At 41.1% G+C, this 17,606-nt stretch overlaps 1 protein-coding gene across 1 annotated transcript; it reads left to right on the plus strand.

The window, feature by feature from the left end:
• Positions 1 to 16,104: 16,104 nt before the first annotated feature.
• Positions 16,105 to 17,606, plus strand: LOC116204616 (putative cysteine-rich receptor-like protein kinase 9). Its single transcript, XM_031536790.1, is given in 2 exon segments — positions 16,105 to 16,540; positions 16,543 to 17,606. Coding segments are annotated over 2 exon segments (858 nt in total). The 5' UTR covers positions 16,105 to 16,206; the 3' UTR covers positions 17,067 to 17,606.

A 17,606-nucleotide genomic window follows, 5' to 3' on the forward strand; every position in this document is an offset into this window, starting at 1 on the left:
TCCCTCGGCCTATCATGAGCATAGCACAAGCACCCAAACACCCTTAAATTTGAATAATTCGGCGGCTTGTCAAATAATACCTCATGTGGACTTTTACGTCCCAAAATCGGTGTGAGAGTTATGTTAATCAGATGCATCGCTGTAGTAACACATTCTCCCCAAAATTCAGTTGGAAGCTCTACTTGAAACATTAAAGCCCACACTACATTTAATATGTGCCTGTGGTTCCGCTCGACACATCCATTTTGTTGAGGCGTGTCTATGCAAGAGGTTTGGTGAATGATTCCTTCAGTGGAAAAATAATTATGCAAATCTCGAGACACAAACTCATTTCCATTATCATTTCGCATTATTTTTACTGTGCGATTAAACTGATTCCTCACGAATTTACAAAAGTTGGTGAGGTGGCGCTGCGTCTCTGATTTTTCCTGCATCAAATATAACCATATGGCTTGATTATAATCATCAATAGTTGTCAAAAAATAACGAGCCCTAGAAATAGATGTCACCTTATAAGGCCCCCACAAATCACAGTGAATCAATTAAAATGAAAAAGCAACTTTATTCATACTTAAATCAAAACTTGATCAAGTTTGCTTAGCCCAAAGGCAGATATCACACTCTTTATTCATAGCTGCATTTGATTCCAAACTAGCACAGTTGAACTTAATCCATCATGATGGATGTCGAAGTCACATATACCACAAATCATCCGTCTCGTCACTGATGACTCTATTAACTTGCTCCCGAATAGCCACACCCCCTTGATGGTACACGCCCCCTTGGAGCTCACCCACTCCAATCGTCTTCCTCATGGTGCGGTCCTGTATCAAGCAAAAATCCATGTAAAATATTACACAACAATCCAAATCCTTAGATAACTAGGATGCGAAAATGAGGTTGTAATTAAACTCCGAGACCAATAAAGCATCTGAGAGAATAAGAGAGCCTATATGAACTCGCCCACTTCTGCAAGCATTAAAAGGTCCTCCATTCGATATATGGATTTTCGGCTTCTTGGCAAGCGCTTGTGTCTTAACAAGGAAATCTGTATGCCCGGTCATATGTCTAGAAGCTTCACTATCAATTATCGAGTCATGCTTATAATTCAGATAAATAAAATTTTTACCGATATTAGGAGGCACGTTGTCATCATCGGGACCGAGGAAATCAAGCAACTTCTGAAATGTGGACTTTGAAAGGCATGATAGCTTGTTCAGCTCGCTGCTGGATTGTCCAATCTGGGCTTGATAGGCCTGTAAGCCTTTATGTCTGTGCTGTCTGCTACTGGGCTATCCCAGTTAGGCCTGCAACCCATTAAACTGACTCATCCCATTATATTGGTCCGTATGACCCAGCCTCTTATATTGGCCCGAACTTTGGCCCGACCCGCGCTGTCCTTCTACCATCCCTGTTCCTCCTCCTCTTCTTCGTGAAGCCGAACCCTTCCCTGTTCCTCCTCCTCTTTCATTCACCAGTTTCAATTCCAAATTTGTCGGATAGCCGTACAGTAACTATCACAAGCTCTTGATGTGACCCACTCGGCCACAATGGAAACAAGTTTTACTCGTTGCTTCTGAGCCACATCTACCTCCCTGTTCACCGTAAGCTTGCCTGCTGCCGCTCCCCTGTTTCGCCCTTTTTTTGCTCAAGAATACTGCTCCATCTAGTGCAGCATTTTCGTGAGACTGAGTCACGATATTCTGCCTTTCCTCGTGCAAAATCAAGGCGTAAGCCTTGTTTAGGGGATGAGCCGGCTCGTGACTGAGGATGTTGGACCTCACAGTCCCGAATTCAGACCCCAGAACCATCAGAAATTGATGGGTCTTTTCCCTTGCTCTTTGTGCTGCGTACAATCTGGTGGCAGAGCATGTGCATGCCGGTATCTCCAGGTAATTATCCAATTCGTGCCAAAGCGTCTTGAGTCGTGAATAATATTTTGTCACGAACATCCCTTCTTGCTTCAAATTGCTGATTTCTGTTTTCAATTGATAAATTCTTGTTTCGTTTCCCTGCGAATATCTTTCCCGCAGGTCCTCCCATAATTCCTGAGCCACTGTTGCACAGGCCACACTGGATTGAAGCTCCGATTCCAGTGTGTTGAATATCCAGGAAATCACTAACGCGTTGCAAACATCCCATCTTGCCCTGTTTGGAACACCCTCCGGTGGCCTTGGCACCATGCCATCAATTACCCCAATCTTGTTCTTCGCAGTCAATGCAGTGAGCATAGCCCTCGACCAGGTGAGATAATTCGACCCATTTAGCTTGTAATTGATCAAACTTGCACCTGTGTAGTCTGATGGATTGACAGTATAAACTGAAAATGAATCATGTTCGACACCCTTTCCAGAAATCTCTACACCCTTTTCAATTTTGCTATCTCTCACAACCCTAAAGCATATTAGGTTTCATAGTCTCAATCCCGCTCTGATACCATGATAAACTGTTGAATGAGAAGCTCAAAAGCTTATCTTTGATTAAACTCTAGTAACATGTACATATAGCTAAATGCAATGGGAAAATAAGAAAGACTTCCATGATATCTAATTGCCTATTATACATGAATCGAATTAGGCTAGCTAAGATTATATACAAAATAGTTCCACTAATCTTGGCAACATAATATATCCCATAATAGGGGCTGTATTCATGATATTGTTGTTTTTATTACTGACATCTTCAGAATCCAGAGGGCATATCACTTTTCTCTTCATCTTGGTCGAATTTCTATTCATTGTGATGTTATCGGCACCTTTAGACGCCATAGAGCACAAACATTTTCTCTTCCTGTTGTTTGAAGTACTCCCTTCCTCTTTCGTTCGGTAGTCATCAATAGTGTTTGACTCCGCAAAGCAAGTGACTTTTCTCTTCTTCTTGTTCAAACCACCAGGAATAGTCGTTTCCCCACTCTTCGAAGGAGTGATTTTATTGTCGCGGGGCATTTTTTGACACAGAATTACTAGACATGTATATGTTGGGAAAAGTATGGATGACAAGGAAAGCATATGATTTGTTTTATAGTGTGTAAAGGGATGTTATCGAACCGTGGTGAGTTTTCATACAGTTAAGAATATTGGTCTCATCTCTTTTTTTTTTTTGGGAACTGTGAAAGGGTTTAGTCACGTTGTTATTATTTTTGTTTTTAAATTAAAAAAAAAGAAGATAGTATGCATCCCGGATTTTGTACAATTGAAACATTTATCTTTCCTTTTTTGGCCATAATTGAATGGTTTATTATATGAATAATTTTTCAGTGGAAAAAAAAAGAAATATGAGATAATCTGGATGGTTGTAGATGGTTATAGATGAGGAAAAACATCCAAGAGACACTTTTTTTTTCAGCTGAAAGGGGCGGAGCTTGAGTACAAACGAAAAGCAAATATACAAAATAATTAAATCGAACAAAGATGGGTAAGGCAGCCCCAACAATATCTCCAGAAAGTAGAGCTCTAACTTCCAGCGATAAAGTGTGCCGAATGTGTAACCCCAAGGGTAAGCTAAGCAACCATCGTGCCATCCAATCCGCTACAGAGTTTCCTTCCCAGTATTGATGACTGACTTCGACCTGCTAATCACGCTCGAGCCACAAACGAATCTCTCGAACTATGGTTCTCAACTATGGTACTCCCGGTCCACTACCAGCAATGAGGCGAGTGACTAATAAAGAGTCAACTTCCAATAGTACATGCCGATAGCCGAGCTCCCATGCCAGCTCCAGCCCTAAAAGCACTCCTCATAGCTCAGCCACTACTGCCTTGGCAATCCCAACATGTCTCGCAAAACTCGTTATCCATACACCATCCTCCTTGCGAAGGACTCCTCCCGCTCCTGCTGGGCTCGGATTCCCTTTCGAGGCTCCATCTGTGTTCAATTTTATCCATCCAGGTGAAGGTCATTTCCAACCCACGAGTCGCCATTCCTTAACAGTTTGCGGGCTACAACCTGATCTTGCCATCCTACAGAAAAGGACTCAGCCACTCGGAGAATGGACGTATGCACAGCTTGCTGCTTAGAAAAGGTTTGATCAAAAATTGGCTTATTCCTCCCAGACCACATGAGTCAGCAGCCCACGCCAAACACCATCGCCCATGAGATACCCTTCTGATTTCTGACCTAAATGCTTAAATTTTGTAGCAGCCAAATATTCAAAGGCACAGAGAAGAAGGATTGCCACATGGAGCGCGAAATTAGTTGCTTCCAGACCTCTCGAGACAAGGAACAATCCCAAAGGACATGGAGAGTATTTTCCAAAGCAATATTACAACTAGAACAGAATGAAGCTAAATTTCATTTTAACCGGTGTTCGTTTGTAAGCAACCAATCGTGACCGGCGAGCCAAAGGAACAAGCGGATCCTTTGTGGTCTTTCCCACTGCCATATACGTTGTCACAAAGAGTCTGGATGTGGACTAGATCTCGAGCAGAGCAACAAATACACAGATGAGACTGAAAACGAGCCGAAAGCATCTTTCGACCAACACAAGAAGTTAGTCTCCATGCTAGCCTTCGAGAGCACTACCTCTGCTACCTTCAACATCAAAGAGTGATGTAACCAGTCTGAGAATACATTCTAATTCCAGCTTCCATTGACATTTGCAAAGTCCATCATTGGTTGACCTCACAGATCTGCGGGCACCTCCCTTCGCGACAAGTCTAATAAAGGTCAACAATTGGGAATCCATCTGTCCTCCCAGAACCGAGCCCTATCACCACAACTGACGGCCCATGTAGCTCCCTCCGAAACTTGATTCCAAGCCCGCGTGATTGCTTTCCGTATCCATGAATCCAGGGGCGAAGTATGCAACTTCAAAGCCTCATCTACACACCCTACATACTTCTGTGTAAGTACCCGTACCCATAAAATCTCGTTTTCAGTCAACAGACCATAGCCTAAGAAAAGCATCATTAGCCTGCCTGAGTCTTCGTAGACCCAAGCCACCACAGCCCGTGTAAGGGTCTCCCAGCCTACCAAGTGAAGCTTCCTTTGATCGGATAAGTGTCTCCATATAAAGTTCCTGCAAACACGTTCTAATTCATCACAGATTGATGTCAGGAACTTTAGAACCTGCATTGAGTAGTATGGGATGGTTTTGATTACTGCTTGGGCAAGTGTGATCATGCCTACTAATGACCGACATCTACTCTACCATCCCTCCAGTCTAGCTCAGACTCTCATAATCACACTTTGAAAGTCATCTCGAGTGACTCTACCCGCAATTAAAGGCACTCTCAAGTTACGCCCTAGCGAAGGCGCGGCCACAAATCCACTGGCTTGCATGATTTGTGCTCACAGATCGGACGGGACGTTTCACGAGAAGAATAACGACTTTCCTGGACTAACCTTCTTCCTCGAAGTAGCACATAATGCATCCAACACGTTCTTGATGACTTGCACTTGCTCCACCGAAGCCTCCGAGAAGAGCAATTAATCATCCGAGAACATTACGTGGGATATTGGTGGCCCATGCTTGCCCGCTCGAATCGGCCTCTAAACTCCTTCCCCTACTGCACTGAAAATCAAATGCGACAACCTCTCTATACGAAGGATGAACATATAAGGAGAAAGAGGACAGCCTTGCCTGATTACACGACCCATTTTGAATGACTCCGTAAGCTCCCCTTCCACAGGACTTGCATCGAGGCCGTCATAATACACTGTTGAATTACTCGGCTCAAATTCGAAGGGATCCCCACAGCAATTAGGGTGTCATGAAGGAAGTCCCAACTCAACCTACCACAAGCCTTTTCAAGGTCAATCTTGATTGACATGATGAGTTTTTTCCTTCGCATTCGACTCATGGTATGAACCAGTTCTTGCGCAATGACAATGTTGTCCTAAATGTGCCTCTCAAGGACGAAGTTGACTTAATTCGGTGAAACCAAATCCGACATATATCGTTGCAGCCTATTGGCGATAAATTTCGTCCCTAGCTTGAAGGCTATATTACACAAGCTTATTGGTCAAAAGTTGTGCAGCGTCTTCGGTTGGGGAACTTTCGAAATAAGCACCAATAGAGTATCGTTCACTTCAGCTATGGATCGTCTGATTTCGAAGACATCCTGCACAAATTAAACGACTACTTCAAAGATAACCGATTCTTATGGAAGAACACCGCTTGAAAGCCATCGGGCCTCGGTGCCTTAAACGGAGCCATATCAAAGAGAGCCCTGTAAACTTCTTCCGGTGGTATAGCTCTATCAAGGTGTTGGAGATTATCATGCAGAACAGCAAAAAAACCATTCAGTAAAGTGGGAGTAAGCATGTCATTAGGTGCCTCGTATAGCCGTTGGAAGTGACTAACAGTCATACGCTTCAACACGGCCTCGTCATTGATCCACTCCCCCTCACCATTTTGTAGGGTTTCAATTCGAATACGTTTAACGCTTGCGAACTGCTTTTGCATGGAAATATTTCGTGTTCCGGTCCCTAAGCTTCACCCATTGGGCTAGCACCTCTTCCAGCTTAGCCGACAACTTTGCCTCTAGCCTCAATAATAAAAGATTCGGCCCCTGCTGTAAGTTTGGATTGTATCCCCAAAAGCCAAGCCATCAACTTCTCCATTCTCCGATTAATGGAGCCGAACGAGTTTCGATTCCAGATTTGCAGCTGCTCCCGACAATACGTTAGACCTGCAGGTAAATCAGTGACATTAGGGAAATCCTTGTGCAGATGCCAGGTAGCCATATAGCGAAAAGATCTTCGCCCTCGATGACCATCCCTAAAGCCGGTTGTATCAAGCAAGAGCGAGTGATGATCCGATTTCAGTTGAGGCAGAACTCAAACACTACAATAAGCAAATGTCATATGCCATTCCGCATTGCAGACCGCCCTATCCAGCCTCTCAAAAACCCGCTCATACCCGGGGTGTATAGGGCCCAGCCATGTGAATCGCGACCCACTACTCTCTAGGTCCATCAGCCCCCAATTACCTAGTGCCTCTTGGAAGTGGGCCGTCGGAATTGGATTGAATGGAACTCCAACCTTCTTTTCTGAAGCATCGGGAACATCATTGAAGTCGCCCAAGACAACCCAAGGTCCTGTGATACCTGCTGAAATGGTCGAAAGAAAACTCTAGAGATTCTCCAATTCATTACAGAAGGACTAGCGTACACGGCCGCAAACTCCAATATGCGCGCGTTTTGAGATATACGACAGTGCAAAACCTGTTCATGGCGGCCATGTACTGTCACATGTACAACATTTGGTTGCCACCAGACCCAGATGCTTCTCGAAAATCCATGCGCCTCAACTCGTACAACCGAAAAATCTGAGAATTTTCAACATACGGCATCGACTTTGGCTCCACTGATTCGTGGCTCAACTATTACCACAATATTTGGTCGATGGTCATAAATCATCTCCTTCATAACCCAAATGAACCTGTTGTTGCCTGCTCCACGACAATTCCAACAAAGGACACGCATTAATAAATCAATGGGGATAAGGTAGTGAGGTCTCGATACCTCAATTATTCTGTGGGGCTTTGCCCCTGTCCATGGAGTTATGCAACTCCTCCGTTGACTGAACTTGGTCGGCTATTGTCCTCTCGACCTCCGTCGCAGATGTTGCCTCATCGACGACCATAATCTCCTCTACTATATTAGCCCCTTGCGGCTTCGAACCAATATCTATTGGCACCAAAATAAATTCAACTCGAGACTTTGCTACCCCAGGGGCCGGAGGGGTAAGAGAAGTTTGTAATGGAGAAACCCCGCTCACCATGGGATACGGGGCAAGATCCGCCGTAATACTCCTTTCCTCACTTCCACCCTCTTCGCATTGAACTGGAGGCTCAGAAGCAGCTCGATCAGCACCTTTCGGTACCTGGGAGCGTTGAAGCTGCAAGAATGGGGGAACATTGCCGAAAATAGCTGAGGGGTTGAGCTCAGGGGCCTGGCGTGTTGGAAGAGATCCCTTAGTTGTCTCAGCTCGGGGCTGGCGCGACACCTTCTCCACTTGGAGGACCTTGGGCTGGGCGTCCGAGGTCCTACGCAGCCCTAATGAAGATGAGGGCTTTAAGATCCCATTGGGCTTTCCCACTTGTATTTGGGCCTGAGGCCTAACAGCTACTGTTTTAGTTTTTCCTTTAGCAACCTTAGAGGTTCAGGCCTGGGCCCAGAGCCCGCACCCTTAAATTTGAAAGTCCTGACTGCCTGTTGACTTCAAGTCTCCACTAGTTCCCACCGTGGACTTTCCTGCATCAGATCCAACCTGCTGGCCTCCTGTCACTTCACTTTCTGTAACCGCAGCATCCTCCTTTTCCAACACCACAAACCGTGATCCATGGCCTTCTTCCTACCTACTTTCCTTTCCATTACTGTCACCCTCGCCCTTGTTCCGCCGTGAATCATGGGGCTACCGTTTTGGCCGTTGGACAAATCATCCAGGGGGTGGCCGCCAGCTGCATAGCTGAGGTTGGCGTAGGGGTCGGCACTAGCACCTCCGATTCGACCTCTGCCATGACAGATTCCTGCTCCGCCACTTGCTTATCCAGCTCCACTCCTTCATTAGTACTCATCAACAATAGTGTCACCCGCTTTTGTTTTACAAGCTCAGGGCAATCTTCCTGGCTGTGACCATAACGCCACACTGGAAGCAAACCAGATGGATGCTCTCAAACGCTGCCTTGTATTCTTCCCCGTGGATTGTGAATCGTGACTTAAGCCTCTTGTTGAGATTCACCTCAACACAAAAGCGAGCGAAATTTCCAATCTCCGATGAGGCCGTTTCGCGATCTACCTTAACAATACATCAAATGTAATTACCTATCTCAGCAAGACTTTCATCATTGTAGTATTCAATGGGGAAGTCGGGAACACGAACCCACACCATTGCATGGTCAATAGTCGCCTTCGAAGGGATGAAGTTAGGCCTCCATTGTTGGATTGTCAAATAGTGCCCTAGAACAGTCCAGGGGCCACCCGCTATAACCGCCTCACAGTCCGCCTTGTTCGAGAATCTCACCAAAAAGAAATCACTTCCCAGTCTAATTAGCTCGAAGGGCCTCTTTCACAGTTGTGTCAGCCTCTGCTTGAGATATTTGTAGCCAACCCTTCGCCCTAAAACCTTCACGATCAGCGAACCCCACCATGGTGTGTGAAAATGTCTGAGTTGCTCCTTGGAAAACCGGATATTCGGGGAGAATTCAAAGCCCGGATCAGCTTCCTCTTCCTCACTCGAAGGTTCCGGTATCTCCATCGGTATCTCTTTCGTCACTGGCATCTCAACGCCTGCCTGTTTCGTCACCGGAATCCCCTCCCCAATTGATTCCTCTGATGCTATGTCCATGTTGGCCTTGCCATCTCCTGCCACGACGGCACTGTAGGACAGTTTTCGTTTCCCTTTGTCAGTAGCCAAGCCCTTCTCTGTCCCCTCAGTAGTGGCTGGTGCGGTGCCCCTCTGGACAGCATTAGGCTCCTTCTGTCTAGAGCGATCGATTCGTACACGTTTGGTCCTCTTCGTACGTCGCCGGAGTTGGTTGGACTCCTCCGTCGAGAGAGAATTCGCAGGCTCCATTCCAGAGGTCGTGGTCCTCCCTTTTTGGGCTCAAGAGACACCTCTTTGTTTCCATCGTATCAGTTCGTTATTATTATCTTTTTTCTCGCTTAAACCAAAATCTCTTAACGTTTTAATTTAATTTTTATTATTTTATAAATATTCTCCAATTCACTGTTTTACTATTAAGCAATTGAATTAAATATATATACATAAATGGGAAAATCTATCCTATAAATCTGGCACCAACTGCCACCTCACTCTCTCCCACGTAAATTGTAACTGCAAATAAAAAAAGAAAAAAAAATCCCACCTAAAATCCGCTATAAGGGAGCAGATTGAAGGTCATTTTAAAGAACAGCGGAATTTTATAGATTAATAAAACATAAATAATCTGCATGGTAGAACCAGCGACGTCGCGAGAAGACCCATCGGTATTTTTGCTGCATTAGATTGGAATGGTGTTTTATGTTAAACCTGCGAACGATTTCTCTTTGAAAATGCACTAAATGCAACTATTTGTATCCACCAAGTGTGAGAAAAGGCATTAAATATAATTATTTGTAACCACCAGGGTATTTTGGAAATAATAAAAAAATCAAGAAACAGCAAAATGAGCTCCACACTTTTATGATTGTTATAGAATATAATTAGATAGATTATAGATTGTAGATTATTTTAGTGGAAGTTATGAAAACACAAAGCACAAAAAGAATCGGTAAATGAGAAGGCTCCATTTGGATTTTTTAGACAAATAATATTCAACAGAAAATGCCACAGTAATTATTTATTACATATAGATAAAATATACATTAATATGAAATTGTTTGAATTTCTAAGTATTTTAATGTAATTGGTTAATAATTGCATACCATAATTGATATTGATGATTACGATTGCACGTGGAACTTTAATTTCATCGAGTTTGCATGCATACGTGGTGGAATTCAGCGAATTAGAAGGTCCATTTCGATTTTTTGGACAAGTGGTATTAAATGGAAAACACTCCCGTAATTATATATTGTATATAGATTTGATTTAATCTACCTAGCAATAGTCCCATTTTGCTCAACCAGGTTAATAATAATTATACAGATATATAAATTTAAATAATAATAATAACAACAATAACAATATCTCTTCAGCAATTATCCCATTGAATTTAATCTACCTAGCAATAGTTACATATGGCTTAATTGGGTGAATAATAATTATAAAGATATATAGATGTAATAATAATAATAACAAGAACAACAACAATAACAATATACAAATAATAATTATTTTAGTAGAAGTTATGAAATGTAAGGCATAAAAAGAGTCAGTAAATGACAAGACTCCATTTCGAATTTTTGGACAAATGTCATTCAACGATGAACGCCACAACAATAATATATTAACTAGATAAAAGGCCCGTGCATATACACGAGCTAGAGCTATTGAAATAACGAAACCGATTACTGCAATGAGGAACATGAGATATACATTATAACGTAATTAGAAAAATTGATATGAGAACTTTGCCTAATATACAATTTAACATATAAAATTTATATGTTTATTTAGTAACTAATTAAACATATAATAATACAATAGTAAATCAATAGTATCAACAAACTTATCGTATTCTAAAATATTTCCTCGATCATATAACTACTCTATATGCACATTAGAAAATTAATTGGAATCACTGAGAATACCAATAATCACTTTACATTCATCAAAATACAACAAACTCAAAATATATAAAATTATCAACAGAAAATGGAAAAGTCCATTAACTTCAACTAAGAAAATCATGATAACAAATCCTGGCCTAATCATCTTAAAATTATGCAACATCATGCTACTACCACATCTTCTTTGTCTTAGGTAGAAAAGTCGAAGCAATATAACAGTAATATGTCCCTGATGATGAAACTTCAAAGATAAAAATCTTTCTTCATCAACATTAAGAGAGGTATACGTCCACTATATATAGGATTTTCAAACGTCCGCGGGTTATAAACTTCTGGATTTATGAGGGTTATAAACTTTTGGACTTTTATATAAGTTAGAATTTTTTAAAATTCTGTCAGTTAGTAATTTATCGACTTTTATAAGTGAAGAGGCTTTTGGGATTTCATCAAAGATGTGGCACCATAATGTTTTCTCATTTGTTGAAATTTTGTAGGCGGAGAGTTACTCAATCGGAGCCTAGGCTTGTCCTACATGACATCATATGATGTTTCGCTCCAGCTTTTATATATGTATAGATATAGATATATAGATTTTAATATAACTGGTTAATAATTGCAAGCTTTAATTGATGTCGATGGTTATGAATGCACGTGTAACTTCGATTTTATCGAGTTTGCATACGTGGCAGATTTCGACGATTGACCCTGCAATTGTACATTATATGTAAATTAGGATAAAAGGCATTCCCATTCCTTGAGGTTCTACATAATGACACTCCACCCCAATCTTAAGCGAAATAGACGATCCATCTCATTGACTTTATTGACTTAATAAGATAAATTTCTTTTGGTCCTCAACATTTATTTACTTTTCACTTTTATCCTAATTCTTTTTTCTTTTGAATTATTTTCATTTTCAACATTACACATTTTATCAACTTTGATCTTACTATCTAAATTTTGATAAACCTATTAATGTGCAATATTTTTAAGAATAATAAAATTTTGGAAATAGAAAAGAAAAGAGAACTTGTCAACAACCATTGAGGCTCTCAACGGTCTAGAGTGAAGGTGTCTGTCGGCAAGATTCCACTCCCAAGATCAACGTTCAAAACTGCTAAATTTGACACATAGAGATCATGTCTATAATCTAAAAAAAGTTTTACGAAATAAGAATTAAAAATAAATTTATAAAATAGGCCAACACCATAGGGAGCTTGCCTAATGTTGACGACTACAAATGTCCTTTGAAGTCCTCAGTCTTAGAGGGTGGGTGTGACTGCCCCTCTACTCTGCCCTAAGTCCCCATCCCTCCGCAATTGCACCCCCTATAGATCAATGTTAACTAGTGGCCCCATGATGCATGGAGGTGGTGTCAATACCATCACGTTTTACTCCTTATTGACGTTTTCTTTTTTATTTATTAACTTTTAAAAATATTTATTATTCATGAAAATTTGCATGATAGCAAATATTTATATGAAAATTGCGTTACGTGGTACCACTCCAATGAAGTTACAAACAACTATTTCATGATTTATAAGCTTGGATAGTAGGTGATTGCCAACAAAGTCTCCATCCATCATATATAGTAGCTACAAGATGTTAAGGACAGGCCTCATCTACTACGAATACCCCCATTGTCGATAACCTAAATCCTTAATGATCACTTAATGGTCATTGACCATCTCTAATAGATATAGTAGCTGCAAGATTCTTTTAAATTTTTTCTAGTTTCAATCATGCTTGACCAAAAATTATTATTCTTTATTTTTCATGTCGATATTGAACAAACAGATTAACTAGGACGAAATTGAAAAATAAAATAAGGATTAAGGACCAAAAGATTTCTTCTTATGAAGTCAACATGATGCACGGAGTGGATTATCAATTTTCTATCAAGAATAGGGTGGAGTGTCTATTTTGGTTAAGTATGGGTCAGACTGCTGTTATCCACAAAGATTAATTTTTATTCTTTCATTTGCAACCATATATTTGATTGAATTTTATTTCTTATTAATCGTATTTTTATTCTGGCTCCTTTATTTTTATCAATTTCTGATAACGTCTGCCGCAAAAGTGAGCTCCCCATAGTTCAAAGGATAAAATAACACTTGTTTTGTGCATTAGTAGACCCGACCACCGGCTATTGGGGGCCATGAGCAGGGCTTCCGACTACGACTCCCCAAAACTTTAACAGAAGATGGCCGAGTAGACCTTGAGTTACCATTCATAGCTGGGTCAACATGGTCAATCATATGACACCAGAGCACAACTATACTGAAGGTCTCAAGAATTCCCCACAGATCCCAAAGAGCAACTGGAGAGTCTTAACTACGCTTGATCTCAGGCTAGCAAACGGCTTCTAACACCACTATTCACTGCCGGTTTATTAGGCTATCAAAAGGCTATAAAAATATGGGACTATAAAAATACCTCATAGTGCTAAACTGATGAGGAGCAGCTCCAATGACATTCCGCAAATCATCTACTTGAGCAAGAGCACTTCCGAGTAATTGTAGACGGTTTCCAGCAAAGCTCCCAAGTCATCGACTCATCAAGCGAAGCGTTAACAACCGAGGTGAGGCCCGGCTGTTCCTAGTGACCCAAGGACCAAGGAGGACATTTAAGATCAAACTGCATAAATCATTTAGGCTTTCTTAGAAGCTCTAGAAGGACCCAAACGCCACAAGGCAAACTTGCGGGATCCAATTTTAATAAATGGAGATCACGGTGGGTTTCAGATACCTTGAGACACTCAGGAAACAATTTGAGAAGCCTGATTGTAGGTTCCTTGGTCGTCTTCTAATTGCCATTTGTATATGGGGCCGAGAAGTCGATTGTTCTGCCTCGTTAACAAAGCGTATCAAAACAAACGGCATAGGACGCTGATGCGCAGGGAGTCAACGAAAACTGTTAGCTTCGCTCATATCACCTGAATCGATCAAAAGCGACTCCCAAAGTCTCTGGGCCCTCAAGTTATTAGGATAAGCAAAACATATCGATATTGGGCTCAACAGAATCCTGTCCTCTCTGACATTGACAATATGACATTCATTTGAGTCACAAAATATCGAACGCGCACACGATTGAGACCCAATCTTTCCCGACTCTCCATGACCACCATGGGCCCCACGACCTACAAACTATGGCCCGCCACCCCCAAGCCCTCCTCTCTTCTCTCTTTTTCTCATTTTGAGGATCCTTGCCCCATATCTTGAAGATCAAAGTACCCCTTCCCATCCATCTCTTCTCTTCCTTTTCCACAAAAAAATGAATTTAGTTCCCCCTTCCCTCTTCCTCAATTCGGCAGCCCTCATCTTCCTCTTCCTCCATTTTTTGATTTCATGATTGGAAGACAATGCAAAAGGGGAAAGCAGGCAAGATCACTATAACTCTCTAGAACTCACTCTCTCTCTCTAAACCTCAAGAGCTCTCAAATCCCCCCATACGAGATAGTTTATATGATTCTCCATTCAAAATATATAACTCATCAAATCTACAACGTGTTATATATAATATCCATAACATGTTACTATAAATTTTGTTTTAGAAAATTAAAAATTTGTTTTCACAAATATGCTAAAAATTGAGAAAATGATGACCAATCCCATAAATTAGACAATTATAAAAATAATAAAAAAATAAAAGTTATTTTTCAAAGAAAGTTAAAAAATGAAGAAATAATGAACGATCCCGCAATCTATATCTCTATATTTTAAAATTTAAAAAAATCGAAAAAATAACAAATGGCCTAATAAATTATACTAATTTAAAAATATTAATAAAAATAAAAAATTTCTTTTTTGAATAAATTTTAGAAATCATTAAAATAGTAATGGGTTTCACAAATCTATATCTATATATTTTAAAAATTAAAATAAGTAAAAAATTCATTTTCAAAAGATGTTGAAAGAATTGAGAAAATAACAAGAAGTCTCACAAATTATATTGCTTTAAAAATATAAATAATAAAAATAAAATAATTTTTAAAAGAAAGTTAAAAGATCTAGAAAATAATGGTTGATCCCTCAAATCTATATCTATATATTTTAAAAATTTAATAAATTATTTTAAAAAAAAAATCAAAAGTTTGAGACAATTCCATTAAAAATATCGAGTGTTCTGAGGCCATCTGACTGGACTCACCACAGATTTGCTTTATATTATGTCATAGATATAGATTAGATAGAGAGACCGAGTTTTTACTATAGAAGCCCCAACATGAGACAAAATCATGGGACTAACTCCGGCTCAACTCTTCACGATTAAGGGAGATTATACTTGGTTTTTTATTAAGGGAAATCAACGACTCAAAAGAAACACACTCATGGATCAACTATTCATCACCCAATTGGGTGGACTCGTCGACATCTTTGATGGATTGACTGACTTTTCTCCTCTCTTCAACACCAATTTATAGTTGTAGTCTTGTAGAAGACCTAGAGCTAAAATCTCTATATTTGAGTTCGCATATCTAATTTCCTTCCTTGGACTAAGCAATCTATGGGATTTCTCACATCCAATTTAAGTACAATTAATATGTCTATAATCTTTATGATGGATTAACACCAATATCTACGGATTTTCTCTCATCCATATAGGAGGGTTATTCCCAACATAAGGGACTGGTGTGTATTCATGAAGAAGTCTCCGAATCAATATTGATCGAGATCAATTTTTTTTTCGATATGGTATTTGAATGTCTAATCGGCCCCAACTAATTCAATCCAAGCCGGGTCAGCCCACAAAGTAGTAAATATCTCCCATTGTAGATTTTCTTTTTTCATTTTCGGTGTATTCCCATAATAGATTTTCTACATTCACTATACCCAAATTCAAGATCTTACTTAAAAGAACAAGTTTTCAACCACTCAAACTAACTCATGTTGATTAATTGAGGTCCATTTTAGTCGTTTAGCAAACATTAAAGTGGTTTGAGGAGAATTTTAGGAAATTTCTTATATAAGCTCACTCTGATCTCTCACTCCGACCGCACGAGGCATTGAACCACTAATCAAGCTTTCCGATGGGTTCATCTCCCTCCAACATTTTCTCCCTTGCGATCGCCTCCTCCTCCTTCCTCCTCCTCTGCTTGCTGCTCTGCAATTCTTCCATATCTGAAGCTGAACAATGGCCCGAATATCGGGCTAACGCCTGTTATGTTCCCTCCAACGACAGCCTTTATTTCCAGAAGAACGTCAACACCCTGCTCTCCGCTCTGACCTCCAAAAGCACCTCCGACTACGAAAAAGGGTTCGCCTATGGCATGGAAGGGCAGGGCCCACCGGACCAGGTCTTCGGGCTCTTCCTCTGCCGTGCAGATCTGAGGTCGGCTTCATGCCAAGCCTGCATCTCCACTGCAAGTCAAAGATCCTCCAGGCCTGCCCCGGGATGAAAGATTCCACCATATGGTACGACTTGTGCATGTTGACTTACAACTACCAACCGATCATCTCCACCGCGAGGGTTAGTACGTATGCTTCCTGGTATGAATATAACATGTTGGATGCCACGGCGACCAGCTTCAACAAGTTGCTGGAGGTAACGCTGGAGGCCCTGATCCCAAAGGCTGCCAATGGCCAACTGGCAGGTAAGAAATTCGCGGTGAACAGGACCAGCTTCACGGCGTCGCAACCGCTGTATACGCTTGCTCAGTGCACGCCTGACTTGATGGCTGCCGACTGCAACAAGTGCCTCCAAGCAGCAGCTGCAGTGGACAAGCTTCCTCGAGGAAAGGGAGGGGCAATGTCCTTTCTCCAGAGTTGTAACATTCGGTACGGGAACTACTCGTTCTACAATGAAACTGCTGTTGCACAGCTGCTACCGCCACCACCAGCTTCACCTCCTCCCATCCCTCATCCTCTGGCTTTGGCAACAAGACCATAGGTATATATTTCTCATGTTAGGCAAGGTCTCTGGGATTTATTGAATTCCACCATATTGAGCCTTAACCAGTCTTTTGACCCACCATGCATTGATGGAGAGAGTTAATGGTCCACAAGCTTTCGGATCAATTACTAAGCTGTGTTTTCGAAATTACTGCAGAGGAATCATATTGTTTTTCATAGAAAAATTTTTCATATAACCCAAGTCCTATGATGTTCTGCGTGTCCCTCGAGTCTTGTCATATAACAAACGTTTGCCTTGCAGGCAAAAGAAAGTTAAGAAACTGCCCTCGCTGTATTCGCTGCCATAAGTGTGACTGTCGTGTTTTTCCTCATACTCTACTGCTTCTTGTCGAAGAGAGCTGTGCCAAGGCATAAAGTGACACAAGACGCGAGCAATAAATAAACCATATTAGGAAGTCATGTTTTTATGCATCAACCACTATATCGTGTAATGCTTTGGCCATGCGAAGCCAAAATTGTTGATGTTTGATTTGGTAGTTGTTAAAGATATCAAAACTGCTGAATCTATGCAATTCAA

This window comes from Punica granatum, chromosome 4 (assembly GCF_007655135.1).
Source record: "Punica granatum isolate Tunisia-2019 chromosome 4, ASM765513v2, whole genome shotgun sequence".
Classification (NCBI taxonomy): Eukaryota; Viridiplantae; Streptophyta; class Magnoliopsida; order Myrtales; family Lythraceae; genus Punica; species Punica granatum.